This window comes from Nyctereutes procyonoides, unplaced genomic scaffold, assembly GCF_905146905.1.
Source record: "Nyctereutes procyonoides isolate TBG_1078 unplaced genomic scaffold, NYPRO_anot_genome, whole genome shotgun sequence".
NCBI classification, from domain to species: Eukaryota; Metazoa; Chordata; class Mammalia; order Carnivora; family Canidae; genus Nyctereutes; species Nyctereutes procyonoides.
In genome coordinates, this window is record NW_026575047.1 from 52491115 (window position 1) to 52508741 (window position 17627).

A 17627-nucleotide genomic window follows, 5' to 3' on the forward strand; every position below is an offset into this window, starting at 1 on the left:
ATGTTGTCTTTACAAAACAGGGCACATTGTTCGCTTGGAAGTGAAACTGTGGACAGCCTGGCAGCAACTCTCTTCCCAGCTCAGAAGTTTCTGGATGCTTTGAGAAATGCTGCTGCTGTGAATCTCAGCATCCTTCTTGCAGCTTCAAAGAATCCACATTTCTTTGGTGACCAGCACAGAGAACCCCTTCCACTCAGCTTTACACTGATAGAAGCATCAGGTCTGCTCATCCTTCTCCAATTGTCCCGTTCTGTGGGAATCAGCAATTACTATCTAGCTCCACTTCCAGGAGGAAAAAAAAAATATACCAGCCCCTTTGAAAAACATTCCTTCCAATTCCGTGGTGTGAACACACGTAGGGATAATCATAGCACCCTATGAGCAGAGGAGATGACATACATTAAAGTGCTCAAACACACAGTAGTCCCTTAATAAACATCGAATTCTTTTCCCTGCCAGGAAGGAATAATGGGATTAGCATAATGCTTCATATCTATTTCCTTCTATCCACCTATCCCATCTATATCCCATTTTAGTCACCCATCTATAAAATCAGTTCAGGAATATGTACAAGGTATGTCTGTCTTGTCACAGCTCAATCACATGAATGAGTGGCATGAGGACCACTTTCTCATGTGCTTGAATTCAGAAAACCATGAAGTAATACTCTGGAGAAGGGTGTTTCAGGTACTGTGCCCAGGCCTAATCCATCTCTCTTGCCTACCCTTAGCTCAGCCAATACAAAAGGAGCCATGACTATCAGTAGGGTGACCTGGGACAAACCAAGAACCCATTTCTCCATGGAAACTTTATTGTAAATATTCTGTGGGAATAAAGAAATAGTACTGTGTGCCAGCTTGGAAGCCCAAACTAACATTTAGCACATTGCTTTTTAAGAGAAGGCGATTTCCACATTTGAAAACTATGATTTACCAATGGCCTCATTTCTTTGTTGCTACTGCTTTTCACATGAACTTCATTTTCCCTCATAGCACTCATCACCCTGTGACAGATCACATATTTTTCTACTTACTGCTTCATTTTCTATCAGCCTGACCACCCACTCCAACGGTGCTGCCCCATAGCTGGTATTCCAACATCACTTGCTGAATGAAAGAAGTCATCAAAAGCTAATTTAACCATCTTAAATTTTTAAGCTTACCAAGTATGTTGACTGGCATTTGTGAAATATTAGTCTCAAATTGATGCAGAGAGAAAGTATAATTAATGATCCAATAAACATGAATTATATGAAAATGTTAATTGTTAGCCTCTTCACAAATTATAATTGGTCTTATCTCAAAGATCACATGAATTTTTTAAGAGGAAAACAGTAATATTTACGGCCCAAGTTTTAAAATTCATGGTAACCATTAAGAACATGTGTTATGACAACCACAAAAACAACCATTGACCCAATCTAATTTCATTATTATTAAATCACTAGCTTGAATTACCTAGTCTTTTTGCTTTTGTGGGTAATATTCATATAGTTACCTCCTCTGATTACTGTGTATTTTGCTGGTTTTTAAAGATTTAAAAGATCAACAGGTCTATATTCATTTGACTGTTGCTTCAATTGAAATTCTCAAGTCTGACAAGGGACCAAATATTTCAAGCATTTAGATGGTCTGTAGTGTTGCTGAACTTGTTTTATTCAAAGTGGATAAGGAAAACTGTGTAGCATCATGTTAAAATCAGGACTCAGTTATTTTTAGAACCACAGATCCAAACAAAAAGCAAACAATACTCTAGGCCTTAAGAAAGGGTCCTGTCCCGGGAGTGGAGATCCATACCTGGGGATCCATTCTAAGGAAGGTATGAGGGCCTCTGCTACTCCAGGTCGATCTTTTAAAGGTTTTGCTATGATAAAAATGGTAGTAATCTTCCAGGTTTCCAATCTGCAAAACAAGAAGCAGGATGTTTGAGTCAATACAGTCTTTTTTTTTAAAGTTTTTTAAAGATTTTATTTATTTGCAAGAGAGTGACAGTGCACAAGCGGTGGGGAGGGGCGGAGGGAGAGGAAGAAGCAGACTCCTTGCCAAGCAGGGAGCTTGAAGTGGGGCTCCATCTCCAGACCCCAGGATAATGACCTGAGCCGAAGGCAGATGCTTAACCAACTGAGCCACCCAGGCACCCCCCAGTTAATACAGTCTTACAGACAGCTTCAAAAATCCTCCATCCCACAAAAAATCTTTCCTGTCTCTGAAAGACTCATTCTGTTCCCAAAGAAAACATACCCTCCATTATGCTTTCCTACCCATCTCTCTGGCCCATACTTAGTGTTTACAAACATGAAGGTAGATTTATATACTCCTTTTGGGATAAACAAGGCAGGGTAGTATTTCCAATGAAGCACATGCTCCTCCAAATCTTGTGGTAAGTTCATATCACTTAAAATTTGTACTCTCTGGGCCAAGTTTTGTAGACAAGAATTAATGTTCATTTAGGGTCAAGCATCCCTGAAGTAGCTAAGTTAGTGTCAAGTCAGGCCTGCACCAAAATATTCATTTCTAAACAAACTCCATCCTCTCCACCCCACGGGTAAACTGAAATATCTAAGAATGAACATTCACTCCCAAGCTTAACGAGGGAGCCAAAAAAAACACGCGGGTCCATCTGCTTGGGGATTGTGAAAAGGTCAGATGAGAACATTCAAACCCCCAGGGCGTCCCAATTTTCTGCCAGGGGTGGTTTGTCGAGACAGATTTCAGCTTGAGGGCTGGACAGAACCAAGAGAAGCAATGGATGTGGCCTTCAGGACAGGCAGCCCTCCTGCCTCAGTGACCCTTGAGTATCAGGACATTGTTCTCAGAAGACCTGTTTCTTGTTCTGACTTTCACTGGTTATTGAAACTGGCTTGTTGGTCACCGTCCTTGAAAGCAGAGTTTTTTTAAATGAGGCTGGACCAAATATTATATAGACTTTCAAGTTACCCATCTCAGCTTAAACCATCCTAGTTTCTCTTCCAGCTTCTGATCAAAGAGTGAATTTAAGACCATTTGTACTGAAGAGTGGCACATGTGTGGTGATTCTGATAGGAACCTGGTTCAAACTCTGCCCTCTCCCTTCACCACTACTGGCCATGTGACCTTGCATTGCATTTGCAAGGGCATTTGCAATGTTGTGAATCTTGATTCCTTCTGTATAAAATGGGGATAAAACTACCTAACCATTGGAGTTAGGAATAACTAAAGTGGGGGCACCTGGGTGACTCAGTGGTTGAGTGTCTGCCTTTGGCTCAGGTCGTGATCCCCGGGGTCCTGGGGGGAACCTGCTTCTCCCTCTGCCTGTGTCTCTGCTTCTGTGTCTCTCATGAATAAATAAGTAACATCTTTAAAAAAAAAGGAATAGAGTCTGCACAACTCACAACCATCTTTGGCTACACCTGCCTCACTCAAGCCATTCTGTCTGCTGTGACCTGACCCTATAAAGGTTAACAGGCCCAGGGAGAGACACTGGACAGACACTCTGAATGGCCACTTCCACATCTTTCCACAAGGCAAGAGTCCTCCAGCACTTCTCATTTCCAGCAATCCTGGGCAGCCTGGCTGTCTCCTATTCCTGAATGGCAGGAGATACCCATTTGTCCTTAAAATAAATATCCTCCTTTTTCTCTTTTTTTAAAAGATTTTATTTATTTATTCATGAGAGACACAGAGAGAGAGGCAGAGACAGGCAGAGGAAGAAGCAGGCTCCTGCAGGAAGCCTGATGTAGGACTCGATCCCAGGACCCTGGGATCATAACCTGAGCCAAAGGCAGATGCTCAACCACTGAGCCACCCAGGTGCCCCAAATATCCTCCTTTTTCACTTAGGCTTACTGCCATATATTCCTGCCATTTACAACGATAGGACACTGAATACTAGGATAGTCATGAGGATTAAATAGTTATCATTTGTATTGTGCTAGAACCTGGTGGATGTCAACAAACACTGGTTGGTGTGGGGAGCTGCGTGGGATTCTCTGTCTGGCTCCTCTCCACGGTGCCTCCATGCCCCTCACTGGGACCAGGTGCTTTAGATTTTGGCCAAATCTAGGTCCACATTCCAGCTTGATCCCTTTCTGTGGGGTGACCTGGGCTTCAGACCCTCTCTTAGTTGCCTCGTGAAAACAGTACTACTGCCATGAAGGGTTGTTCTAAGACTTAAATTACACAAATCTAGAAAGAGCTAGCAGAGTGCTCAGCAGGTAGTAAGTGCTCAATAAATGGTTTTCTGCAATGAAGATTCTCAGTTCATTTTCTACCTCAAGACATTTTTCCTACCATCATAAACCTCATTATTTCAGCCCTATTTTGCACAAAAGCACTTATATTTCTCCTACAGATAAGTCACCTTGCTCACTTCTTCAACAAAGGTAATTGCCGTATGTGTCAAAGCATCCTTCTAATGTGTGCCAGAGCTAAGATTTAGAACCAGAAGCAATAATGGAGTCTTTACTTGGAACAGTATTTAATCAGCCTGTTTGCTTCTATCCCTGCCACCATCCCTGAGAGATGTTTCACAACTTCCGGTCTTTTAACTCTGGGCATTCAAGTCAATTCCCATTCAGGGACATGGAGAAACTAAGAGGTAAATTGAATTTGCTGGCAAAGGGATAAATGACTTGCAGAGTTGCTGACCCTAAGCAAACCCATATCAGGGTGGCCCTGGAAGCCATCGGGGCAGCACCTGGCCTCAGGGCAGCCAAGCCAGGCCACTGGCAGCCAACCCAAAGGCCATCCACCTCCCTGCCTCTGAGCCACCATGACCATCCTTAGCAACCGTTCAAAGGATCTGAGTTTAACAAGAGCTTTTCTCCTTGAGGAATCCATGGAAAGAAGAAATGCTCTCCCACAGGGCTGACCAGGCAGAGCAACAGTGACCAATGCCAAACATGTTTAGAAACTTATGTCCAGCCCAGCATGGGGGCTGAGGGTCTGGGAAGGACTGATTACTCCTGAAGCACAGGAGAAGGGGATACCAGCCAAGGCTGCCTTCTTGCCCCTACAAAGCGAGCTGTAGAAGAAGCTGGAATGTGTTTCAAAAAAAGAAAGATAAGGGGGTCAAGTCATTGGCTGTTCATAAATCTGAAAGCAACAAAGGATCCCCTCTGAGATTCTGTGTACCTCCTTCCACCACCTTGGTAATTATGGAGGAGGGTTCAGGGCATGAGGAGCAGCCACATTCCTTCCTCACAACCAAAGATATGAGGCCAGATAGTGTCACTGAGGGCAGCATGGGACAGAAAGGGTCACCTGATACTGGAATTACTGTGAGGATAAGAAAAGGAGGAAGAAGAGCCCAGATCCTCAGGAGGGAATCTAGATACCACAAAAGCCTCTGAGTCAACTCCCTAGTATGCACCCACTGTCTGCAGAACAGATTAACATGGTGCCCCCAAAGTATGGCTACAACTGTCCTCCCAAAGCTGTGGTTAATAACAGTTCACAGTAGGGATTGGAACACTATGGCCCATGGGCCAAATCTGGTCTGCCTCCTATTTATCTTATTTTTTTGTGGTAAAACACACATAATAGAACACTGATCATGTTAACAATTTTTAAGTGTGCCTGCAGTTCAATGGCACTGAGTATTGTGTGACCAACACCACCACCTGCATCCAGAACTTTTTCATCTTCCCAGACAGAAACTGCACCCATTTCATTAACTCTCCCTCCCTGCTCCACACCAACCCTGACAACCTCCATTCTATTTTCTTCCCTGTGAGCTTGACAGTTTTAGATATCTCATATGAATAGAATCATTTGCCCTTTTGTGACTGGCTTATTTCCCTAAACATGATGTCTTCAAGGTTCATCCATGTCGTGACATTTGTCAAGATTTTCCCTTTTTATGGCTGAATAACATTTTCTTGCATATGTATACCACATTTTATTTGTTCATCCATTAATGGACACATGGATTGCTTACTTCTTTTGGCTATTGTGAATAATGCTGCTATGAACATGGGTGTACAAATATCTGTTCATGACCCTACTTTCAATGCTTTGGGCCTTATATACAATTCATGTTTTTATCAATAAAGCTTTATTGGAGCACAGTCACACTCATTCACTGACCTACTGCCCATGGACGCTTTCATATTACGATGGCAGAATTGTGTGGTTGCCACTGAGCCCCTCTGGGCCCACAAGCCTAAAACATTTCATATGTGGACTTTACAAAAAGAGCTTGCCATTGTATAATTCAGAGCATTTGCTGCTGGGTGTATTTTGGGAGTCCAGGAAAGTCTCTGATGATGAATATGGCTTCTCTAAAGGTTGGGGGCCACCAGGGCACACACTGAGGGGCTCTGCTTAGAAACAGGCATAGCTGCTATGCCAGCACCAGTGCCTCATTTGGTCATTGAGCCGTCCTTTCTCTGGGAACCCTCCTTGTCAGATGACCCAGGAGGTCGCTCCTATCAGTCTGACTCATGCTACACTGCCCTCTTTCATGGCCCTTCCCTGGCATAGGGCATGGGTCAGGAATGAAGTTTACATCACGGGCAAGAGGTCAGAAAGGATCAAGGGGCGGCAGAGTAGGAGATGGCTGTACCTGGCTGCCATGGAACACAGCCCAGTGAAAGTCATCTTGGCTTGGCTGATGCAGCATTACGACGTAGCTGTGTCTTGCTCCCTCCTCCTCCTCCACCCCACCTAAGTCCTTCTCTGGTTCTTACTTTGCCTGCCACAGTACTGTCGACCCCAGTCATGCCCTTCCCAACTAGGGGAGCTACTCCTTAAGATCTCTGGGTGCATCTATGAACTAAGAAGACAAGATGGCTAGGAATTCCCTATTCTCCCATCCAAGTACTAACCAGGCCTGACTCTGCTTAGCTTCCAAGATCAGATGAGATTGGGCATATTCAGGGTGATATGGTTATAGCCTGGAAAGCTCCCATTCTCCAGTAGAGTCCCTGGGGACATGGCCACTGGCCTGGTTAAACTCACAGGACACCTAACTGTTCCGTGGCCCTGACCTACAGATAAGGGTATAGGAAAGAACCATGGGAATGGCCCTATTCTACACATGGGAAAACAGGCCCAGGGAGTCAAGCCCAACTGTCACCCTCTGAGTTTCCCAATTCCTGAACCAGCAATTTCCCCTCACTGCCCACAGATGAACAGGTGACAAGCTCTGCACCACATGACATAGAGATAACACAAATTAGGATTTGGGATTACTGCAATGCTTTTGGTACACCTTCAGAATCAAACTGACCACAGTTGGAATCATAAGAATGGACAGAAAAATAGGGGCAGCCTAAATACTTTTTGAATTAAAGCAATTTCCTAACAGAGGAAATACCCTAATTTTGATTTGATTTCTGCACTGATATTAAGGAGCTACTCCTCCTGGCTGGGCAGCCCTGGCCATTCTGCGCTGCTATCCCAGGGCAGTTTTTATGCCAGGCCTCACTGTGCCCCAGTGGTCACCACTCACGTGCTCTGGGCCCCACCTCTTGAGCCAGTATGGAAGCAGTCTGCCTTTATAAACACAGGGTATAGTGGCTTCCATGGGATTACTGCTGCTCAAAGGCTCTGGCAGCCCCCACTTCCTTCCCCTCCTTGAGAATGGAGGAGAAATTCTTCCCCCAGAATACCAGGCTATCTCCCAGTCCTGCTCAGCTCTGAGCACTTCCAGAACCTCAATGTGCTCTCCGTTGATGAATCTGATCTCTAGTCTACAAGGAATGTTTTTTCATAAGTTATAACACAAAATTTCAGTAAGTGCCTTTTCTCTTTCTTGTCTGTGTATTTTCACAATGCGTTAATTAGAGCCAGTCCCTTAGTACCCCATCCAAGAAAATGAACAATCTGCTGAATATGTAATGCTCATGTCTCTTCACTCAACACTGATATGTAATTATACACATTAGTTGATAAAATTGGTAGCATCATTAAAATATCATTAAAGACCCTACTAAATGTTCTGGGCAAGAGCACTGGAAGGAATGAGATTAAAGAACGCATAGTGAAAATAATTGAGTGTGGTTTCTCCGTAACTGGGTACTCTATTGGACATTTAAAAAATTTTTTTTTTATGATAGTCACAGAGAGAGAGAGAGAGAGAGAGACAGAGACACAGGCAGAGGGAGAAGCAGGCTCCATGCACCGGGAACCTGATGCGGGATTCGATCCGGGGTCTCCAGGATCGCGCCCAGGGCCAAAGGCAGGCGCCAAACCGCTGCACCACCCAGGGATCCCTCTATTGGACATTTAAAAAAAATCTAGATAATGTATGCATATGGTACAAAATATGGACAGTACATAGGGAACAGCAATTCTCCCTCCTTCTCCTGTCTCCCAGCCACAGAGGATCCCCAACTTTTACTGGGTGCTCCAGGCTCACGAGCTGACACTTGCTGAGAGCTCACTGCATCCCAGTTAGATGCATGAACCTGTCTGAGTCTTACAACAGCCTGATGAGGTAGATGTTGTGATAATCCTCATCTTGTAATTGGAGAAACTGAGGCACCAAGTGGTTAAGTAAAGCGCATCTTTAGTAAGTAGCACCACCAGGATTTAGGCTCAGAGTTCACATTCATGACTATCATACCTTCTGCCTGTTGACACATTTACAGCATCAGTTGCCATGGTTCTTATCCTCAGTGGCAGGTTTCCCCACATAGGGCCAAGTGGCTCCACAAGTGTTCATGTTCCTTCATTTCAAGCAGAAGTCATGCGAGACATACATTATGTTCCACACATGCATCTCTTCCATGACGTCCATATGTGTGTCATATGTATGTATGGATATGTGTTTATGTATTTATATACACACATACATGTATGTATATGCATGTATGAGCATGCCTATAGATGTATGTATTCAAATATGTCTGTACATGTATGCATGTATGTATAGGGATGTGCAAATGTGAGTGCATATATGTATGCATGCAGATAGCGTGTGGGTATGTATATACAACGAGGTATGAGTGTGTATGTACATACACATGAACGTGTGTGCACGTATATATACATGTATGCATGTATTCAGGTATGTGTGTAGGTATATAATTGTGTGTGGGTGTTTACACAAGATTCACAGATAAATGGTTTTGAAGTATAACCAGGCAAGCCTTTGGTTTCCCCACAGCCTTCATAAGCAAGTGGACCTCCTGAGCCCGTTGCTAATTGCCCTCATTCAGAAGTTCTGGATTTGTGGCCACCACATTGGTCAGGGTCAACTGATAGCATGAGCATACCAGCTATGGGCTGGGCCTACCCCCAGGTAAAAATTCTGATTCCAAGAGTCCAGGACACTGTTCATGTGGACTCTGAAAACTCTCCCCAGGAGATTGCGGAGCTGCATCTAGGGGCTGTGTTGAGTGTGCCCTTCCCTTGCCCAGTCACAGTTCCCACTGGTCTTCCAGGCTCAGCTCAGCGCCAGTTCCTCTGTGAAGCCTCTCCCATGCACACGGGTCCCCAGCACACTTGTACTATTACAGGCTGAGTCCTCCAGGGCCAGGCCATACCCTTGCATCTCTGTCTCCTTGTTCCTGGCAGAGTGTAGTGGGGGAAGCAGCCCTCAAGGTGCATGTCCCAGATGACTCCTGCTACACCCAGAGCAGCCATCCCAATGTCAGGGTCTTCTTGCCACCCTCATCTTCCAGATCTGCTCCTCCTCCCAAGGAGTCCCTTGTCTTGGTGAATGGCCCCACATCTTCCACGTGTGTCCAGTATTGCCAAACCCTCTGGAAGTGGGTCCTGTTTCTTTTTCCCCCTTGTAAATTTGAGTACAACCAGCTTCCAATCACTCATGGCAAGCTACTGGCCTTGAGGAAACCAAAGACTTGCCCGGTTGTACTTCAGAGCCATTTATCTGTGATTCTTGTGTAAACACCCACCTCACTCTGCCTCCTCTTAGGGGATGAAGTTTCAACCCCTCACAGGGCACATAAAGATCTCCACCACTGGGCCATGTCACCTCTTTGGCCAAGGGCCTGGCTCTGCTAGCGTCACCTCTATCCTCCAGCGATGCTGCTATGTGTGAGGGACTCTGTTGTCACTTGCTGTCTCACACCTCAGAGCCTGCCTGTGCCAGCCCCTTCACACCAATAAGACCACCTCCCACTCTGTTTGTAACCATCACCTGAGCCATCACTGCCTCCATGAAGCCCTCCTGGACTTCCAAGGCCCAGGTCTGCCCTGGTTGCTATCACAACCCACCCCACCTCTCCCTCCACTGTAAGCTCTCAAAAGCAGGAATTGTCTATAAATCCTCAGGCCCTGGCAGTCTAAGGAGGGTGGCAGGAGCTCAAAAAGTGTTCAGGGAAATGAACAGACTTCAAATGTCATGGGAAGGACACACACATCTTCCTCTTTCCCCCTACATAGAGTTGTCCATTGTGCCCTGGGACCAACAAAAACCCCGTGCCTCCCAGCCCAGTGACTGCCGTCCTGCCCCCTTCCCAGGACAGTCCTGAGGCTGTAGAGTCAAGCAGACCATCTACTAGCTGTGTGGCCTGGGCTGGGCCCCAAGCGGCTCCTCTGAGCTCCACAGCCAAGGGTGCAGGCAGAGCGAGGAAGGCCATGCATGACTCTGCACTCCATCCAAGTGGCCTGGCACCCTTCACTCATGGCAAGCTACCGGCCTTGGAGAGGAAGCCTCTCGGGGACTACAGGTGTGATGAGTGTAAACAGCTCACAAAGCCAAACAAGGAAGGGGCAGAAGCCAAGTGTAGTGGGGGAGAGGCCTGGGCTGGGGATGTTTACAGGAAGAGCCTCTCTTGTCCTGTTTCTTTTTCCCCCTATATATTTGAGTACAACCAGCTTTCAATCACCTCCCTGCTAATATAGGGCAGGTCTGAGGTCTGAGGGATCTGTGGGTGCTGGCAGCTAGGGTGCACACTGCCTTCCTGACGAAAAAGATGACTTGTCATTTTTTGCAGCTCCTAAGGCAGGGTGGAGAAGAGCCCCATCTAATCTATTACATTTGATTTGCAGCAGAGTCACTGACGAGCATGCCAAATCCACCCCAAATGACATCGGAGGGTTCCAAAGGTCCACCCGCCCACTCGGCCTGCCAATGAATGTGATCTCAGATGCAGGTGCAGTCAGTTCCCTAAGCCCTCAAGTCAGCAAGCTGGCCTGGGGGGTGGAGAATGAAGGGGTGCTGGGGGGTTGACTAAGTGCATGCTTTGGTCAGTGCACAAAAATGCCACCCCACCTCTCCAGGCTCGCACAGTTAAATCTGCCTCACAGGAACAGCTGATAAGCAGCCACGAAATGTCACAATTCAAGGTCTCAGAAATGAATGAGCTGTAGATGAGACTTCTGACTGTGCAAAAAAAAAAAAGTCTTCACTTTATCACTTGTAAAACCTGCCCTTGGCTGGAACAGATGTTTCGAGTCCTGTCAGTTTGCAGCTGCAGCATGCCTGCTTCTGGAGCTGCTGGTTCTCACGGCTGGCATCTTCCAGGGGCCTTTGGCTTTGGGGAGAAGAGTCTATGTTTAAAAGCCATGGACGTCAGAGTTCAGTTATATAATATTACTGATCTCACTTGGTCTGCTTAAGAAAAACATAACTAATTAAAGCCTATAAAAACCTACACACCAAATTAATTCTGTCTTGCTCTGGTGACTCCTACCTGAAGAAAGTTATAAATATAGATGGCTAGTGAACCTATATTTAGCCAGCAATGAGTTACCTAGTATTTATAATTAAGGAAGCCCAGAGAGGGAGAATGGACGTTTTGTTGTTATTTTTTAAAGCATCAAAAAAAAAAGAAAGAAAAAGAAAATCCTGTTTCCCATTTCAGTCACATATACACTTAGCAACATTCTGTTACTGCAATAATTACAATTCTGACCCAAGTTAAGATTATTGCACAATTTCCTAGTCTCCTAAAATTGCTTTCTTCAACACATATCCACCCAGAGCCTGCAATTAAGCTGCTCGACTTCCTACAAATTCCTGAAAAATCATTAATTTTGACTTAGCAACCTTCACTTCTTTTCCCTGAAGTTGCCAAACCAAGTGGTCTGGCCTCCTATGAGGAGGTTTCATTTCTATATTTGGTCTCAACCTATATCTTTAACGTCCACAAACACTCTGGAAAACTCAACAATCTTGACTTTGAAGATCTTCCTTTGAAAACATTCACTGTTGAAAGGTTTCTTTATGGCTGTCTGGAATTAGTCAGGTTACTAGATTTCTAAACCCAACCTTCCCTTTTGTATTTATTTGTGTTTCATTTTGACTGAAAAATAAGAAGTAAGACTCATCCTCCTTGAAAAAAATCAATCCTAAAGCCATGTGGGCACAGCACGACTTCTGGTGTGTGTGGGGAGGGCATGGAAGGGGACCTGAGGCAGCCCAGAGCAGGTGGCAGGGGAGGTTGTCCACGCTGGGAGGAGGCAGCCCCGTCTGGGTATCAGAGCCTAAGTGTGGGTGAGAAGTATGTCCCGCACGGCGAGATGTAGACAGAAACACATGGAAACACATGGGTTCCCCACAAGGAGAAGGATCAAATATAGTTATTAACACGCTGGGGCACTGGGAGCAATTTCTCACTGTTGGGAGAAGAAAACTGGAAAGAACTCTGTGGTGTTGGATTGGAATTGGATAGCCATGTGAATTTAGTTTTCAAGATAGATATCTAGATAGATAGCTAGATAGACATAGACACACACACACACACACACACACACACACACACACACACACCCATCTCTCCCTACTGGACAGGCCTGTGAGCAGCAGCACACAACAACAGTGAACCCACCCAGAGCCTGGGTCTTGGCTTCTAAATACCATTTCTACTAAAAGGAACCAGGAGAAATGGCTGACTCCAGAGTTAGGGCAGGGAAAGTGCAAGTGGAGTCTGTAATACCATGTTTGGGAAGAGAGCAAGAAACGGTTCGAAGAACTCTAGAGACATATCAGTCATACACAGAAGCCAGACTTGAAAGGCCCCCACAGGCCAAATCAGAGGGCCAGTTGAGAATCAAAATAAATAATCACTCTGGTAGGTTACAATCCAAGAATAAAATAGGAAACCATGAGTCTATACAGGTATACTCAATAACAAATCCCAAGCAGTATACAAATCGGCTATTTATATTTATTTTTTTAAGATTTTATTTATTTATTTGAGTGAGAAACTACAAGCAGGGGGAGCAGCAGGCAGAGGGAGAGGAAGAAGCAGACTCCCTACTGAGCATGGAGCCTGACACAGGCCTTGATCCCAGGACCCTGAGATCATGACCTGAGCCAAAGACAGATGCTTAACTGACTGGGCCACTCAGGTGCCCCTGAATCAATTATTTTTACATAGTCTTAAAGTAATAATCCCTTATTTACTAATTTGTCAAGGGGAAAGGAGAAACTTGACAGGCAGACAAAGCCCCTTAACCAAGTGATCCACAAGCATACCACCAGCAATGAGGCAAGTTGAAATGGGGGCCATGGGGTTGGACACAGTGAGAACCCAGTGTCACTCCTGTGAGACTCCTGCCCGAAGTGCAGAACCCGAACCTCACTGTGAGCAAACAGCAGACAAACCCCCAATGGAAGGACCTTCCACTATACAGCTGGCCTGCCACTGGCAAGTGTCAAGGCCACAAAAGTCAAGAGAATGTTGAGGAACCACTCTAGAACCTGATAGGAAGGAATGGTGTTGTGTGAAGCCATACTGGAGCCCAAGGCCAAGGAAAAATCAGTCATGCTGAACCTATCTTTATTTAAATTTCTGACATTCTGGTCACTGTGGATTTCATTCATTTCAAATTTTTAAAAATCGCATTAAAATGTTATTTACCTTGATTACTGAGTTTTCTTCTGGCGTCTGTCTCTTATGGCTTGTGCCAGGTGAGTACCTCCCCCCTCCTCACCCTCAGCCTGACCCCACGACAGAGTCCCAACAGCAATGTGTAACACCTGACTCTGAACAGGATGCTCTCCTGTGAAGACCACTGTTTGGCAGTTGGCAACAGCGACTGAGGTGTGTGGATCTGATGGCGCAAGAGCATCTGCAGTCCCCTGGTTTCCATGCTGCCACAGCTCTGTAGAGACTGGCCCTGTTTATGAAGAAAGACTCACAGAAGGATGAGGGGTGATGAGGTCAACTCAGGGATGTACTTTCAAGTGGCTGAGAAAAAGCTGTATCCTGCACTCCCAACTGTTTTTAAGAGCTCGTGATTATTACACTATTTTCAAAAAAGAATATTTAAATTGCAACACAACCAGGTAACAAGAATCCCCTCCACACTTTCCCAAATAAAGCCTAAAGGACTTAGAGTCTGGAACTGAAGACAGTACCTGAATCACTTCAACAACTGACTTTTTGGTGAATTGGCCCTTGGGACCAGGCCTTCCTCTCTCCCATGAAAGGACAACCCATCCGGCCCATGACTTCGCAAAAAAGACAAGAGGCCAGTGGGGTTTGTTTCAAGGGCAGATGACCGCTAGGTTTGAGAGGCTGCTTGAGGCCCACCCAGCCTTGCCCCCTAGCCTACTCTCCATGTATCCAGGGCCCAGCTCCCCACCCAAGCCCCCAAGGCTGTTCCCTACCACCTGTGTGGTGATCTGATAGTGAGGACAGGTTCATTCCATGTGTCCCTGCTGCCCACTAAGTGCTCTGTGCAGGTTTGGTCTCAGTTACTAAAGGTACCCTTGATGCCCACAGGGCCCAGGCAGGGATCCCATGACAGGGAGGAAGCAGGGAGGTAGAAACTAATTTTAAAATGTTAATACCACTGTGAAGCCTACAGGCCTCAGGGAGCCCACGGTCCCTGCAATGGAGGGACCCAGATATTGGGTTTAGACTTAAACTTTCCTCTCACTCTTAGGAGGCCCGCTGCCTACTTTTCTCTTTTTGGGTATGCAAGACATGAGCCATGGCCTTATCCTCAGAAAGTCTCATCTGTAAAATGCACCACGGAAGAGCAGGTCTGGACATGCCCAGATTTGCATTCAGCAAAAAGCATCTCAGCTTGTGAATGGAGTAAAGCATGACTGTGATCTTTGGCCCCAATGATAGCGCACAGTGCATCTGGCAGGCCGGTTATGCAGAAGATCCAAGAGAAAAGCGACACTAAGCACCCAAGGAAACCAAGTGGGGTCCATCTGGATATCTCGAGAGGCCAGCACTGGACTTGTTTGGGGATGCTTAACTGAGGAAGGTCAGAAGGCTGCAAGGTTTGGGGGGAAAAAAAAGAAAGGGATTTTTGTCCTGATGAGAGATATGTTTAAAATTCAAACTTTAATATCTAAAACACTCTCACTGGAGAGCAGTTATCCTAAGGGAAATTAAGGAGGATTTTCGAGAAATTAATCTTCAAATTTTCCACTTTAAAAATAAATGGCTCCTATACCCCAAAGAAGTGAAAGCAAGGACTTGAATAGATATTTGCACGCCCATGCACACATCAGCACTGTTCACAATTGTCAAGAGGAGGAACCAACCCAAGCTTCCATCAATGGATGAATGGGGTCTGTGCATACCATGGAATATTATTCAGCTTTCAAAGGCAAGGAGATTCTGACACATGGTGCAATATGGGCGAACCTCGAGGACATTACGCTTAGTGACACAAGCCAGCCGCAAAAGAACAAATATTGTATGATTCCCCTTTGGTGAGGCACCTAGGATGGTCAGGTTCATAAAGATGGAAAGTAGAATGGGCATGGCCAGGGACTGAGGGATGTGGAAGGGGGAGTTAGTGTGTACTGGCTATAGTTTCAATTTGGGAGGATGAGAAAGTTCTGGAGATAGATGGTGGTGATGATTGCATGACTGGGAAGGCATTTAATGACACCAAACTCACACTTAAAGATGATGAAGATGGCAAATTTTACCAGGGATATTTTACCACAGTAAAAATATAATATTGCACATTCTCTCCCCACCCGTCCTAAAACAGACTCCTCTGCCATGTCACTCGGGGTGCTGGGGACCTCAGCTCCCGTGACAGAGGCATTTGGAGGTGCACCAGGGAGAAGGTGCAGCCAGGCTCAAGGAGCAGAGAACAGACAGCAGAGTCCAGTTATGCTGCCCAGCTGTAATTACTAACTACTCTTGGCTCCAGGTGGCGCATCCCCTTCCTGTGTCTCTCTCCATTATGTGGTTTCCCTTCCAGAGCAAAAGGATACCAGAGAGGAGACAACAGTGCTCTTGGAGACTGGCCAAGTTCACCTGACCCCCATCACCCCAGCTTCCTCTTATCCAGATGTCCAGCCCAAGGGATGGCCTTGAAGGTCTGCTGACCAGGCAGGCCACATATTAACCCCCCTAGACTGACCTCTCCGGGGCCTGCCCTACTGAGACAGGCAGCTGACGTTACATGAAGATATGGAAAACTTTAGTCGAACTGCATTAGTGCCCGAACTCAATAATGCCAATTAAAAACAGATGTAAAGAGAAACATGCTCTGTCATTTGGCTTGTGACTCAACCCCAAGCCAGTGATTAAAAATGAAGAAGCTATTGATGAAGCAGCTGTCATGATTTCACCAAAACACCACTTGAGGGACACCCCTTCCCGGTTGCACAGCACATCCTGGTTTGTAAACTAAAAACAGGGCTTCGTACAATAATTTTCAGGTTAGCCCTTTCAGTGTGGCATTTGGGGCTTCTGGAGCAAGCAAGCCACTGTGCTAAGGAATCAGGCAACCCAGATGGTGGTGGCCCATCTCTGGCCCCTCACCAGCCGCAGCTCCTCCTCACTTAAGGGAGGGGCTGGATTCACTTTTCTCCTCCTTTCATGCTCACATTATGGTTTATAGACTATTTGGCAATAAAAAATTTCAACAGAACTTCTGTATTCAAAGTCAAACTTCAGAAGTGCTAATTCACAGGCAACGAGTAACTGTTGGAAGGAAGGTCAGAGAAAACATCACCAGGCTGCCCTCTCACCTTCGCCCATCATTCCCTAAGACAGTGCATGCGACAGTGCCTTGTGAATGGGGGACCGGATGCACACCACCCACCCATGGTCACCAGCTTTTCTGCAGTGACCTTGCTGTATACTTACTGCTAGTGACGCCCACATGGGCTGCTGGGCAGCTGCCCATTCACCCCCTCATTCTCTCAGCAAGTATCTGAGCAGCTTTTTGAGCCAGGCACTACTCTAGACACAGGGGTGGGAGTGGGGGGATCTAGCAGCTCTTACATATAGTGCAGGACCTGCCTCCAGGCCAGAGGCCAATAGGAGTGAGTTCCCTATGGCAAGGGGCGGGGGGGGCAGGGGGGGTACGGGGCGGACACCCAAAGGAAGACTTTCTGCCCAGCTGGTGCTTGGATGGCAAACTGAGCAGTGACCTGCCGCAATGCACCATAAGATAGAAATAAGCACGAGCATTCTGAAGGGCTGGCGTCCTGCTGGTGGAGCAAACATTTTCTACCTGGCTTTCAAGGAAAGACGGGGGCCAGTAGAGAGAGGGAGGACACCACAGGTGAGGATGGAAGGCCAAGTCAGCAGGTGGCAAAGGAATCCCAGTCATCCCCTTGCATGGACTGCAGGGGACACTCTGATGGGACTCCAAGTGGCCCTCTTGGGCCCTGCAGCCAGGTGGCCCAGATCTGAACTGTAGCTCTTCTGTTTCACTGAAGAGGCCCTAGGCAGGTGCCTTACTTTCTCTTCACTTCTGACTCCCTTTCCATGCAATGAGGACAAGTGTCCTGTCCCTATGG

At 46.2% G+C, this 17627-nt stretch overlaps 1 protein-coding gene across 1 annotated transcript in view; it reads right to left on the reverse strand.

The window, feature by feature from the left end:
- Window positions 1–17627, reverse strand: part of PCSK6 (proprotein convertase subtilisin/kexin type 6) — a 182069-nt gene that overhangs the window by 133276 nt on the left and 31166 nt on the right. The window contains 1 exon segment of the mRNA XM_055326425.1: window positions 1797–1901. Coding sequence (XP_055182400.1) covers window positions 1797–1901 — 105 coding nt within the window.